This window comes from Callorhinus ursinus, unplaced genomic scaffold, assembly GCF_003265705.2.
Source record: "Callorhinus ursinus isolate GAN/ISIS: 27379988/994484 unplaced genomic scaffold, GSC_fseal_2.0 scaffold9, whole genome shotgun sequence".
Classification (NCBI taxonomy): domain Eukaryota; kingdom Metazoa; phylum Chordata; class Mammalia; order Carnivora; family Otariidae; genus Callorhinus; species Callorhinus ursinus.
The window spans coordinates 64,767,982-64,780,400 of record NW_027397071.1 but is presented as its reverse complement, the minus strand read 5'-3'; the positions used below and the strand labels follow the sequence as shown (position 1 = coordinate 64,780,400).

General features: G+C 55.2%; 1 protein-coding gene across 6 annotated transcripts in view; it reads right to left on the bottom strand.

Moving 5' to 3' along the window:
* Nucleotides 1-7,199, bottom strand: part of TAL1 (TAL bHLH transcription factor 1, erythroid differentiation factor) — a 15,950-nt gene extending 8,751 nt beyond the window's left edge. The window contains exons 1-4 of one of the 6 annotated variants that reach the window (XM_073896808.1): nt 6,868-6,890; nt 6,025-6,117; nt 4,297-4,452; nt 427-861 (exon numbers count right to left, since the gene is read on the bottom strand). In XM_073896808.1, coding sequence (XP_073752909.1) covers nt 427-860 — 434 coding nt within the window. In that variant the 5' untranslated portion in view covers nt 861; nt 4,297-4,452; nt 6,025-6,117; nt 6,868-6,890. The other 5 variants (XM_025871557.2, XM_025871556.2, XM_025871554.2 and 2 more) reach the window with 5 other exon arrangements.
* Nucleotides 7,200-12,419: the final 5,220 nt, after the last annotated feature.

Genomic DNA, 12,419 nt, shown 5'->3' with positions numbered 1-12,419 from the left:
CACACACACACACACACACACACACACACACACACACACACACACACCACCCCCCCAACCCCCCAACATACTGCGCGGCCAGCGCGCTCCCGCTCACCGGCAGCCACAGCCCGCACTGCCGAAGGCGTGGACCCCCTCCCGGGCCTACGCACACCCACGCACGCCGCACACGCACGGAGCCCCCCGCAGCCAGCCCCGCGCACACGCACACGCACACGCCCACAGAGGACCCCCTGGTCGCTGGCGCACGGGCGCGGGCGTGCAGGCTTTTCCGCCCTCGGGTTTACAACACCCCCTCTCTTCCTGCGCTCCAGCCGCTCCGCGCCGTCGGGAGGAAGGCGGTCGCTCCGAGGGGCAGAGGGGCGCCCGGGCCGAGTGCCCCCCCCACCGTGGCCGCCCGCCCGCCCCTCCCGCCGCGGCCCTGACCTGCCGAGCGAGGCCAGCGGCTGGCCGAGGCTGTAGAGCAGCGCGCGGCCGGGGGCGGCGGGGGCCGCCAGCGCGGGCGGGCTCAGCTGCACCATGCGGCCGTCGCCGGGCAGCTCCGCGGGGGCCGAGGCGGGCGCGGGCCCCGGAGGTCTGCACAGCTCGGTGGTGGGCACCCGATGGCGCGCTTCGGCCGCCGCCGCGTCGCGGCCCTTTAAGTCCCGCGCGGCGCCGCCCCCACCGGCGGGGCCGCCCCCCGGGCCGCAGCGCGCGCCCAGCTCGATGACCGGGGGCTCCGCGGGGGCCGCGCGGCTCGTCTCCTTGGCGACGCCGTTCAGCAGGACCAGGTGCGGGGGGGCCATGCGGGCCTCGGCCGCGTCCCGTCCCTCTAGCGGGGGGTCACTGCGGGCCGCCTCGCTCGGCGGCCGCTCCGTCATCCTGCGGGCAGACAGACAGACAAGCGGATGCCCGCTCTGACAACCGCCCCCAGCCCACCGAGGGGTGGGTGAAGGGCAGAGAGAAATTCGCGCACCAAGACGTGGGAAGAGGCGGACTGACTTAGCGCCACGTGGACACACGCCTTCCCCCGGGGCCTGAAGGCCCAGCGGCGGGGCTGGGGCAGGAGGGAAAGAGGGCCTAAGGTTTGGGAGAAGAGAGAAGGTGTCTGGGAGACACAGAGACGGAGGAGATGTTAAAAAGACGACAGACATTGGAAGAAAAGGAATACTGCCCGCGAAAGAAAACAGAAGGGAGAAAAGGAGGAAGGAAATGTAGAAAGAGGCTAGAAAGAAATATCATCTTGTCCCCCTGCTCAGGCCACAAGGGAAGAGGAGGGAACAAATCCCCTGACCGTGTTCTTCCCGCCCCCCTTTTGGTTTTGGCGGGGAAACTGGCGCCGAGGTGGGGTGCTTTTCGAACCTCCCTTGCCTGTGAACAAGTAGAGAGCTCAGGGAATGGAGGCTACAGGGCCTCGGGACCCCTGCGCACACAGCTGGCAGAGACTCCTGCTCTCCTTTTCAACATATATTCACCCCCCTGCAGGGAGTGTCCGCCTGTACTAAGCAAATGCATTGTGTATTCTGTGCCGCTGAAAACTCCAGTGGCCCTTTACTCCCACTGAGACCAGAGATGAGACATCCAGGAAGGGAAGCAAATGATCCTAGCCCAGAGTTCCCCCCCCCCCCCCTCCCCCCCCAACTCCACCTCCTTCTGCTCAGCTGGACTCAGAAGTGAGGTGGCTCGAAGGGAGGCTTGGCTGAGAGGGTAGGGAGCCCAGCCATTCAGAGTGCCCCTGAGGCCACTGGGGTCTAGACTCCCACTCTTGAGTGGAAAGAGGTATCATGAAGGTCCTTGAACTCTTCCATCCCCCTCTCCTGCCTCTGTTGTCTTCTGGGAAATGGGAGCAATACCTCATTTATGCATTTACAAGCACTGTGCAAATGCTCAAGTAAACATTATTACGGGCAAGGAGACCGGGCCAGTGAGGGAACTGCCTTGCCCAAGGTCACAGGAACATATTAGCCACGGAGCCACAGAACAGGATCAGAACCGCAATCTCACTCTGTCTGCACCATCTTCCTGTATACAACCCTCCCATGTATATCCCTGGGGCTGAGGACACTCCTTCTTTTCTCCACAACCATACTCCGGGGTGACCAACGAGGCTCTATTCCCCACTAACACTTGCTGGTTGGGGGGGGTGGCTTCCATCACCCTGCTTTGATGCCAATGGAGGCAGGGCACCAAAAGAATGAAAACCAAAAAACCATGAGACTCTGGGTCTGGAGTTTGGGGGTGCTTGTGAGTTGTTTTAATAAAATACACACACACATATATATGTGTGTATATTTATGTATATACATATATACATTACATATATATACATGTATACATTATATATATTTATATATATATATATAAAATCAAGTTGACAGCCTTTATAAGATGTTCAAAATAAGGCTTCTCCTCTCAGAATTTGATGATTGGAATATTTTATAGCAGAAAATACAAAAAAATCCAATTCAGCCCCAAGCAGAGTCCATCTAATCACTCACGGCAGCCATTCTGCCACCGCACCACTCTGGACCCCAGCTGGCCTGAGAAACGTCCTCCCACCCCAGAAGAGAGACCTGACCTTCTGAAACCTCCTCCAGGGCTCAGCAAAATTGCCACCAGGCACACAAGCTGAGGAGAATTGTCATTTGGATTGCACTTCTGCCCTGGGTCTGCCAACTCCAGGGGCTCACCAGGAAACAGAATTCCCCAAGACCCCGGTGTACAAGAGCCGCAAAGGCAGTGGGTCCGCAAGGCTTCATTGGAAGTGAGTTTACGATTATGGCGGAAACAATAGATCCGTATCCACAGAACGGGACTGCCAAGACACTGCGGCCACTAGAAATGCACCAGAGGTATACTAGTCCAGTCTTCCAGGCTCCCCTGCAGCAGTGAAATGCACCAGTAATATTCCATCCTGTGGCAAAATATACAAGCCCCAAGGTGCCGATTCCCTACCTTACTGTCCCCACACACCGTTGTGTGCCCAGTGACACGTGCTTCAGCCCCAGCTTCTAACCGAGTAACAAACAGTGCACACTGCAATCACCAGACTGAGTTCAAGCTCTCCTTATGACACATTTAAACCCTCTGATTAATTCCAAGGCTTCGTGTAGGCGCGGATCCCGGAGGGGCAAGAGGATCACATATTCCAGATGAGTTGACCCTGGCCCCAAATGCCCTCCCCAGCCGCCTATAAATATCTGTATCTCCGAGGCTCCCTGTGAGAAACCTATGATTGGTCCCCAGGGTCTGTGGCCGACCTCTCCCCGCCCATCCCCACCCGGACCTTAGGAAAACCCGGCGGGCTGTTCAGCAACCAGGATCACCCAGGCGAGGGGGTCCATGCTCCAGAAAAAGCCAACAGAGGACTCATAAGCACCTTTGGTTGTAGGGGACTAAACCCCATCACTTGGCTTCGGTTAAGATTACTGGAAGGAAAGCCTGAGTGATTTTTTGGTCTGTTCATTTGTTTTTATTTGGGGAAGATGAAAGAGTGGGGAGAAGCTTTTGAACAGACTCACACTAGACTATTTGACCATTACAACTCCTCTGTCTTTGTGCCGCCCAGAACCAGCTCGAAGCCCCCAACACCGGACCTTCATCTCCCGTTGCCACATGGCCACAACGTTTCCGTTTGTGTATGAGCACGACAGGGATCCCAGGAGCTCCTGAGCGGGCAGGCACAGGGTCTCCCGCAGCTGCCAATTCCCGGCAGGGAAAATTTCTCCTATGAAAACAGTCTCCTGCTGGTATGCGGGGTAAGAGCTAGCTGGCTTCCTGTCCTTCATAATGCACCCACACCCGAACAACCCCCTGGGGGAGCCCCAGGCCTGCTCGAGAACCAAAAGCACCAGTGAACAGAACCACCTTCCCTGCCACTACGAGAGAGCGGAGGGGTGTTCCAACCCAGCCCCACCCTAGGCCTTAGGCCCCGGTCAGGGCCCACCCGAGTTGGGACTGTGCTAGGCGGGATGGCTGGGCCTTCTTCCTGCCGGCAGCCCAGGCACACGCAGCCTGCACCATCCGGATATAGCCGCCCCAAATTTAGGAGCCTTGTGAAACACCCACAGAACCAGGACTGATGGGAGCGGCCTGGGCGACAAGGTGCAGCCAGGTGTTTTTAAAAACCACGATGGAAATGGAGAGGGCTCCAGAAGCAACTGAGGCACAGATCCCAGATTCCCAGCTCTGGGTTCGTCCTCCCCTCACCCAGTCGTAGACTGGACTGTCCTCTGTCCTAAGCCTCCCCCACCCCAGGCCGGAAGCCAAGGTCTTCCTGGACATCGTTTTCACCGATACTCTTCCCCCAAAACTCACCTGGGGCATATTTAGAGAAACCGGCCCCTCTGAATAGGATCTCCACTCCGCCGGAGAGGGGCGGGAGCCAAGGTCCAAGTTGCAGACGGGGGTCTTTGCTTTCCCCCTCTCTCGCTGAGAGACCAGCAGTTAGGCCACGGTGTGGTCCTGGGCAGTCTGCCGCGCCCAAAGCGAGTTTCCAGGAAAGATGGGGGTGGAGAGAAAGAGGGAGGGCGAGAGGGAGGGAGAGAGAGAAATGGGGGTCAATGGCTGGGAATTACCTCCTGTCCTTGCCAACCAGCCCAGGGAATTGCAAACGGCTTTCGGCCCCCACCCCGCAGGTGTCTGAAGCCTCTCCCCAATCCCCCTTTAAAAAGAACTCTACACCTGACCAATCAGGGATAACTATCATAACTATTACAACAACAACGAGCTCAAGCTCTGCACAGACCTCTGGAACAATTTCGGGCCCTCCGACCGGGATGTCTGGTTCAGGGTGGCCGAGTTTGTTTTCTAAGCACTGACATGTCTATGCGATTGGCTTGGGAACCCCAGTCAGGCCGGAGCAGCGGCCACAATGCCTAGCACAGCTGGGTGGAGAAATGTGTGTTGGAAAGGGGGGATCCGGTTTTCAGACCCTGATCTGTGGGGCAGAACCTCCAAGGCCCCCATTCTCTCCGTGCCCACCTTTAGCCGAAAGCGAAACCAGAACTCAATTCTAAAGGCTACTTTCCCACAGGAATGGAGTCAGAACAGCACAGATCCAAGAGGATGGGGGGGCAGATCTATCTAGGTCCCCTCTTTTCTTCCACGGATAAGAAAGAAAGAAAGAAAGCCCCCGCCTTCCTTTCAACCATCCCCACACGATAATTTTCAATTTTTCAGTGTTCAGACTAGCAGAGTAGGGGAGAATTCTAATAATTCCTTGCAGCAATAAACTGCAAAGGCAAAGGCAGGGAGGGTAAACTCGAATACTGCTTCCCAGTGTGTAGCGTAGGGAGATTTGGGTTGCTTTTTTTTCTTTTCCTAAGGGTTTTGTTTAATTTGTTTTGCCTAAATTGTCCAGTTTATGATTACACATCGAAATCCTGGATTAATTCCAAAGGACTCCTTTTTGCCCCAGCTTTGGTGGAAATATAGGAATAATTCTTCCCTGCGGTTTCAGTCCAATGCGGGAGATTTTCTTTCTCCTCTTCTAATCCAGATGGGGGAGGGGTGGGAAGAAGGGAAAATCCACTCATTCCCATGTCGTAGGTCCGGGTTAATTTTTGCTTTATGACAGGGTCTCTGTGCCCGTTCCTCTCTCCATTTTCTCTCCCTACCTCAAACCCAGCAACTTAAAAAAAAAATAAAGCTGGTGGGGGGGAACCAAGCTGCTTTGTTATCGCTCCAAAGAAGCTAAAAAGGACAAGCCGCTTTGCTACTGGACGATTACTTTAATTAAATAGAATGATGATGATGGTGATGATGACGACGATGACTTTAGTAACCACAATAACTGGCAAAATAAAATCCATTTTTTCGCAGAGAGGGCAGCACTGACCCCATCCCTCCACAAAGACTGGCCCTGGTCACCGATGCGGATACCTGACCCACGCCGCAATGTCGCTCACCCGGGGAAGGGATAGAAAAGTGTTCTTTGGAGATTATCCCGAGGTTCCCCACCCCAGGCGCGAAACCTGGAGAATGCGCCCATTGTCTTTTCCAGGCCTCTCCCGCAGACCCCGCGGAGGTACCCGCGAAACTAACCAGAAAAGGATGAAGCCTGGGCGCGGCGAAACCCGAGCCGGCGGCTACCGGCTTGAAGGTGCGGGCCTTGGCGAGCGCTGCTCAGCTTCGAGCCTGGAAGAACCTCCCACTCACTAACAAACCCCTCAAACACCGAGGCACAGACTGGCCTCTGGACAGAGCAGCCGCCGATCGGGCTCCGTCTGCCCATCCAAGCCAACACTGGCTTCCGAATACATCATAATTTGGAATAAAATGTGAAATCCCTCTCCCCGCCCCCTTGCCGCCTCCTCAACTTGCGGCTCCATCTCCTGCTCGCTCTCCCCTCCACCCCCCAGCGATTTGCAAATGCACTTCTAAAGGACACAAGCACACAGGCACACAACCCAGTATGGACAGGACCACACACGGTCCAGCCCCATAGAAGGGAAGCAAAGTAAATACAACCCAACACTGCCCCACAAGCCGACATGGTCAGGCCCGCACACTGTCCAACACGATTCAACGAAATCAGTCCAACGCAATCGCTCATGGACACACATCTAACGTAGTCAGGATCACACACGCCCGACACAAACAACGAAACTACTCAAATACAATCGCAAAGGCCACACAACCCAACACACAGAGCCAGACCCACGTCGAGAAGGAAAAACGAACATAATCGTATACAACGATGAAAACGCACAAGGGCTCGAAGAATCCAAATCAACAACCAAAAGAGCGCGGACACCATCACACTCGGACACACAACCCTTCGCCTGGAAGACCACACTCGGAAGAAGTCAGCATTGCCGACGGCTCACACACGCACTCACAATCCCACCGCATGCACACAACCACCAAGAAGAAATGAAAACCAACCACCGCCTCGCGCATTTCTGTATATTGCGTAAGGAAAAAGGGGAAGGAAGGAAGAGAGTCTCCGAGGCGGGAGGGGCCGCGGCGGCGAGCGGAGGGCGTCCGTGGAAAATGCCCCCCATCGAAAGAAACCCAGGGAAAAGGAGCGAAGACCTCTCCTGCGAGCGGGGAAAAGGAGAGAGGAACTGATGGGGAATTCCGCGGGAGGCCGCAGGTTGCTTTCCCCTAGAAAAAGGCCAGAATGCTCACGTTTTGCCGCTACGGGGGGATGCGTGTGGCCATTTTGAGGCCTGGTCCTTAATGCGGAGGCCCGCCCCCGCCCCTGTCCCCGTCCCCCGCCCGCGCGCCCAGGCTCCTCCAGCGACGCGCGCTAATCCCGCTCACGTTCTGGGCCTCGTTAGCATGGGCCGAGGCGCGCCGGGGCCGTGTGCGCCGCCGAGATAAGGCACTGCCGCGGGTCCGCTCGCCCCCGATAAGCGCCTCGGCCATTATGGGCCAAATGATTCATTTTAATTTGGCAATTTCACCGGAGGGAGTGGGGACTGGTTGTGCGGCGCTGGGACCGGCTCCGGAATGCGCCACGGAGAGAGTTGGGCGCGCAGTCTAGGACTACGCGAGTCCAGCCCTATTTCTGATCCCGAAGCCTCCTGGGAACCCGGGCACCCCGCAACCCCTCGGCCTTCCAGACACCTTTCTTCAGCGACTCTCATCCCAGAACTCCGTCCCTGCCTCTGACACCCAAAACATCACTCCCCAACCCTTCCCCGGCATTCATTCTCTCTCCAGTGTCCTAGACACCCGCATTTCAGTGGGCAGTTCCTCATCCCAGAAAGCCCCCCAGCTCCCCCTCTGCACCACCCCACCTTCAGCCCTGGCTCTTTTCTGCTCTAAAACGGAGCATGCTTGCCTCCAGTGTCATAGACTGAGCTCGTATCCAGGGCTCTGTGGAGGGACACCTGGTGTCAACGGAGCGATTTAAATGTCCCTTCTGCTGAGTTCCAGGCTGAGCCCCGAGCCTGGGAACGTCCCCAACCCCCATTATATTTTAAACATTTTAATCTTGTTACTAATGCACCGTTCTAAGCACTCTACAAATACAAATTCTTTTCGTTTTCATAAACAATCCTAAGACGCTGGTGCTATTATTATCATCCATTTAGAGATGAAGAAACTGTGGCACCGAGAGTCAAAGAAACTTTACCTAAGTGACAGATCTAGTAAGTGGTGGAGCCTGGGTTTGAAGCAAATTTGGCATCAGAGTCCTCTCTGGAGCTCAGGTGATGAAGAAGGGCGGCTGGAGCCTAGGCTGGGAGGACAGATCTGGGCTCAACTCATTGCAGGGACCAAGATCTTACTGTGGAGTAGAAATCTGGGTTCAGTGAGGAGTGGGTGACTGGGACTCAGCCCAGGGAGGGTATCTGCTTTCATTCTTTGACGGTGGAGTGGAAGCAGCACAGGCTCAAATCTTGCAAGTCACCTGGCTCTGAACCTCCATTTCCTTGTCTGTAAAATCTGGAGATAATATCTACCTGATACTGTAATCATTAAAAAAAAAAAAAAGTCAGTGGTGAGGGGCCTGGGTGGTGCAGTCTGTTGAATGAGGGACTCTTGATTTCAGCACAGGTTGTGATGTCAGGGTCATAAGATCAAGCCCACGTCAGGCTGTGTGCTTAGTGTGGAGTCTGCTTGAGATTCCCTCTCCCTCTGCCTCTGCCCCTCTCACTCATGTGCTCTCTCTTTCTCTTTCTCTCTCTCAAATAAATAAACAAATCTTTTTAAAAAGGCAGTGGTGAGAACAATAATCTATGGAACCTCACCCAGCCCAGAGCCCTGGACGACATCATATGCACACGCATGGGAATTCTGGTTATTGTTATAGAGAAGAAAATTAAGGCACAGAGAGATGTGACTTGGCCAAAGCTCACAGTGACCCCAGGAAAAGATGAGACCCAAACTCCAAGTATCCAGTTCCCAGTCCACAAGTCTACCCATCATGCCAGGATGTTTGGTCCTTCAGCAGCTCTGGTTTGGAGCCTGAGAACTAGGGAAAAGCCCTTGAATCCCAGTCAAGGATGGAGCCCAGAGTGTGGTCACAGTTGGAGTGCTGGCCCCTCCTTGCCATCAGGATGACTCTCTGTGAAGATATGGTTAATTCAGTGCAGGCTGTTCCCCTCTGTTCCTCTTGTGCTATCTGGTGGAAGTCAGGATGCCCTGTGGGTACAGGTAACGCCTACAGAATCTCATGGGAGAAGGGCCATCCATGTTCTGCGGAAAAAAGTTTAATTCCTGGACTTGCCACAAGGTGTCCCCTGGCCCAGCCACACCATCCTTTGGCAGGGACCCTGAGGAGGGGTCTCTGGGGTCTATTAAGCCCCATCTCTTGCTCTCTCCCCATGGGTCCATCCCTGCCTCACCCATTATTATCAAATCGAACCCTCCCTCATGCCCTAGTTACTGCTGCTCCTTCTGCCTTACTGGCCTCTTCTCACATCCATCTCCCAAGACCCAACCTTTTGGCCACCTCCTCCCTGAAGCCTCCCTGCAGTGGGGTTGGCTTTCTTCTCTCCCTCTTCTGGTCCCGCTTGCCTTTGCTGGCAGCATCACTTAACTGAAAGCGCGGGAGTCCTGTAATTCTGAGTCCCAAGCCCAGTGCTGTCATCTTTGAGCAAGTCAGTTCACCTCTGAGCCCCTGCAAATAGGTGCTGGCCATCCCCATCAGAAAGCCCAGCCAGGGAGATCTTCCCTGAGAAAATGATGCCTGGACTGAGATCTAAGAGTGGGATTCAGGGGCGCCTGGGTAGCTCAGTTGGTTAAGCGTCTGCCTCCAACTCAGGGCCTGATCCCAGGGTCCTGGGATCGAGCCTCGCATTGGCATCAGGCTCCCTGCTCAGCGGAGAGCCTGTTTCTCCCTCTCCCACTCCCCCTGCCTGTGCTCTGTCTCTGTCAATTAAATAAATAAAATCCTTTAAAAAATCCTTATTATAAAAAAATTAAAAATAAGAGTGGTATCTGAGGGTGGGTAGAAGAGTGAACATCTAGAGCCTTCCATTTGGGACAAGGGCTGAAGCAGAAGGGCCTTAATTTCATACAAGGAACAGAAAAGAGTCTACTGTGGTTGGAGCAAGCTTGAGGTCAATTTAAAGGATTTAGGGGGGAACCATTTTGTTTATTTGGTTTGAGGGGGGCACTGTGTCCTATATAGGATCAGATTTGCATTTCTGGAAACTCTTTGGCTGCAAGGTGGAGAAGGGGTGTGGGTGGGTGGGAAATGGGAAGACTAGTTCTGACACCATACAGTGATCCAATTGGAGGGTGTTGGACTGAGGCATGTATTTAGGATACAAAATTGGGTTTGTAAGAATATGGTTTGGGGGATGAGGGGGAAGGAGAAATCCAGGAACGCTCTGGGTTTCTGGCTTTCCTTTGCCTAGACCCTGGTGTTAGTCCGGACATGGGGGCCTGGAGGCCAAGGGGCAGGGGGAGGGATTCTGCATTTGGTTTTGAATTCTTTGACTTTAGGTATCTGAGGCATTTATCTCTTACGGGGCATTAAATGACCCTACCAGGTTGTAGGGAAGGAACAAGGGACAGGCGGCAAGGTTTTTGTGAGCCAGCCCCACGGCAGAGAGTGTGCCCAGACATTGGTGGCAGGTTGGGGAGGTGACACTCACCATCCCCCTCTGCTCGCAAAGCTCCAGATTGTGACAGTCTGGCAGCCATCCCGGACCTGTCCCCCACCCCCCGCCTGGAGCTGGGGGTTCATGACGTCTACACCCTCCCCCCAAGCCCTGTTTCCGACGGTCGGTGGAAAAACGGAAACTGCGCACTAAGTGGGGCGCCGCCCGAAATAGCATCTGGTGCCTGTCGGTCAGCGCGCTGTCCGAGCGTCCGGGAGGGAGTGACGTGGCCCACGGCCCGCCAGGAAATGCCACCCCTCCTCCGCCCGCCCCAAGCAGGGGCCTTGGGCGGGCAGGAAACCCAGAGCGCCAGGGCTGGGGCTGGGGGTGGGGGTGGGGGGCGGGGTGTAGGGAGGAGGAGGGGTTGGGACCTAGACGGGTCAGTCTGGAGTCCGGTCCTGGAGGGGAGCCGCCTGGAAGGAACAGCCTCGCCAGGTTTAGGGCCTGCAGCTGTGGTGGCCACTCTCTGACCTGTCCCCCACCTCCGTCCCTACCCCTACCAAAGGCTGGGTTCTTCCTAACCCCCAAGTTTGAGGCTTTAATTTTTTTCAAGTGTTTCCGCCTACCCAGTCCTGGGTTCTAGCCAATCTCTGAACTTTCTCCCCTGAGCTTGTTCTCTGGAGGGGAGGCAGGGGGTTTGCTCGCTGGTGGGCAGCCAGGTTTCCTTTCAAGACATCTATGAGGTGGTACAATGTACCAGGTACTGTCCTAAGCACTTCAAAAGTATTATTAATTCAGTTAATCCTTACAACAACCCAGTGTAGTAGGGGCTGCCATTACCTCCATTTTGTAGGTAGCCAACTGAGGCACAGAAGGTTGAGCAACTTTGCAGAGAACACCCAGCTGGTGAGTGGTGGAGCCGGGATTCGGGTCCCGGGCAGTCGGGCTTGAGGCTCTCTTGCTCCCAGGGGCATTCCAGACTGCGCATCTCCGCTCTCCCACTTGCTGGTGAGTGTCTTTCCTCTCTTGTGTTTCACTTTCCCGTCTGTAGAAGGGAGGTAATCATTGTCTATACATCAGAGTGTTCTCATCGCAGGATTAACTTTTTTAAAGGTTTTATGTATTTATTTGACAGAGAGAGACACAGTAAGAGAGGGAACACAAGCAGGGGGAGTGGGAGAGGGAGAAGCAGACTTCCCGCTGAGCAGGGAGCCCGATGTGGGACTTGATCCCAGGACCCTGGGACCATGACCTGAGCCGAAAGCAGATGCTTAACGACTGAGCCACCCAGGCGCCCCAGGGTCACAGGGGATTTAAACTGGGACATAATCCTGGTGTTATCCAAATTGTCCACGATTTTTTTTTTTTAATTTATTTGACAGAGAGAGACACAGCGAGAGAGGGAACACAAGCAGGGGGAGTGGGAGAAGGAGAAGCAGGCTTCCCGCTGAGCAGGGAGCCCGATGTGGGACTCGATCCCAGGACCCTGGGATCATGACCTGAGCCGAAGGCAGACGCCCAATGACTGAGCCACCCAGGCGCCCCATGTCCACGATTTTGAAGTAGTTCTCTTGGTGTAGCAAATACATCATCATTATAGCTAGCAGGAATGAAGAGGTCATTGGGTCCAAGCCAATGTGGGTGCTGACCCGCTGAGGGACAATGAGTGAGCTGAGCCTGTTGCCTCATCTCTAAAGTTGAGGTCACGCCAGCAGCCCAGCAGGGTTACCGTAGAGGACATGGCAGAGGAGAGGCAGAAGCAGGGAGCGGTGCAGGCAAACATAGCAGGCGCTCAGGACATGGAGCCGCCCCCCTGCCCCCCCTGCCCTGCAGCGGCCCAAGGGTCCCGCCCACAGGTATTTGCATGTACCCAAGGGCCCAGGCCTGTGTGAGTGACCACCGGCAACTATTTGCTAGCCAGAGAGCTGGGGGTGGCAC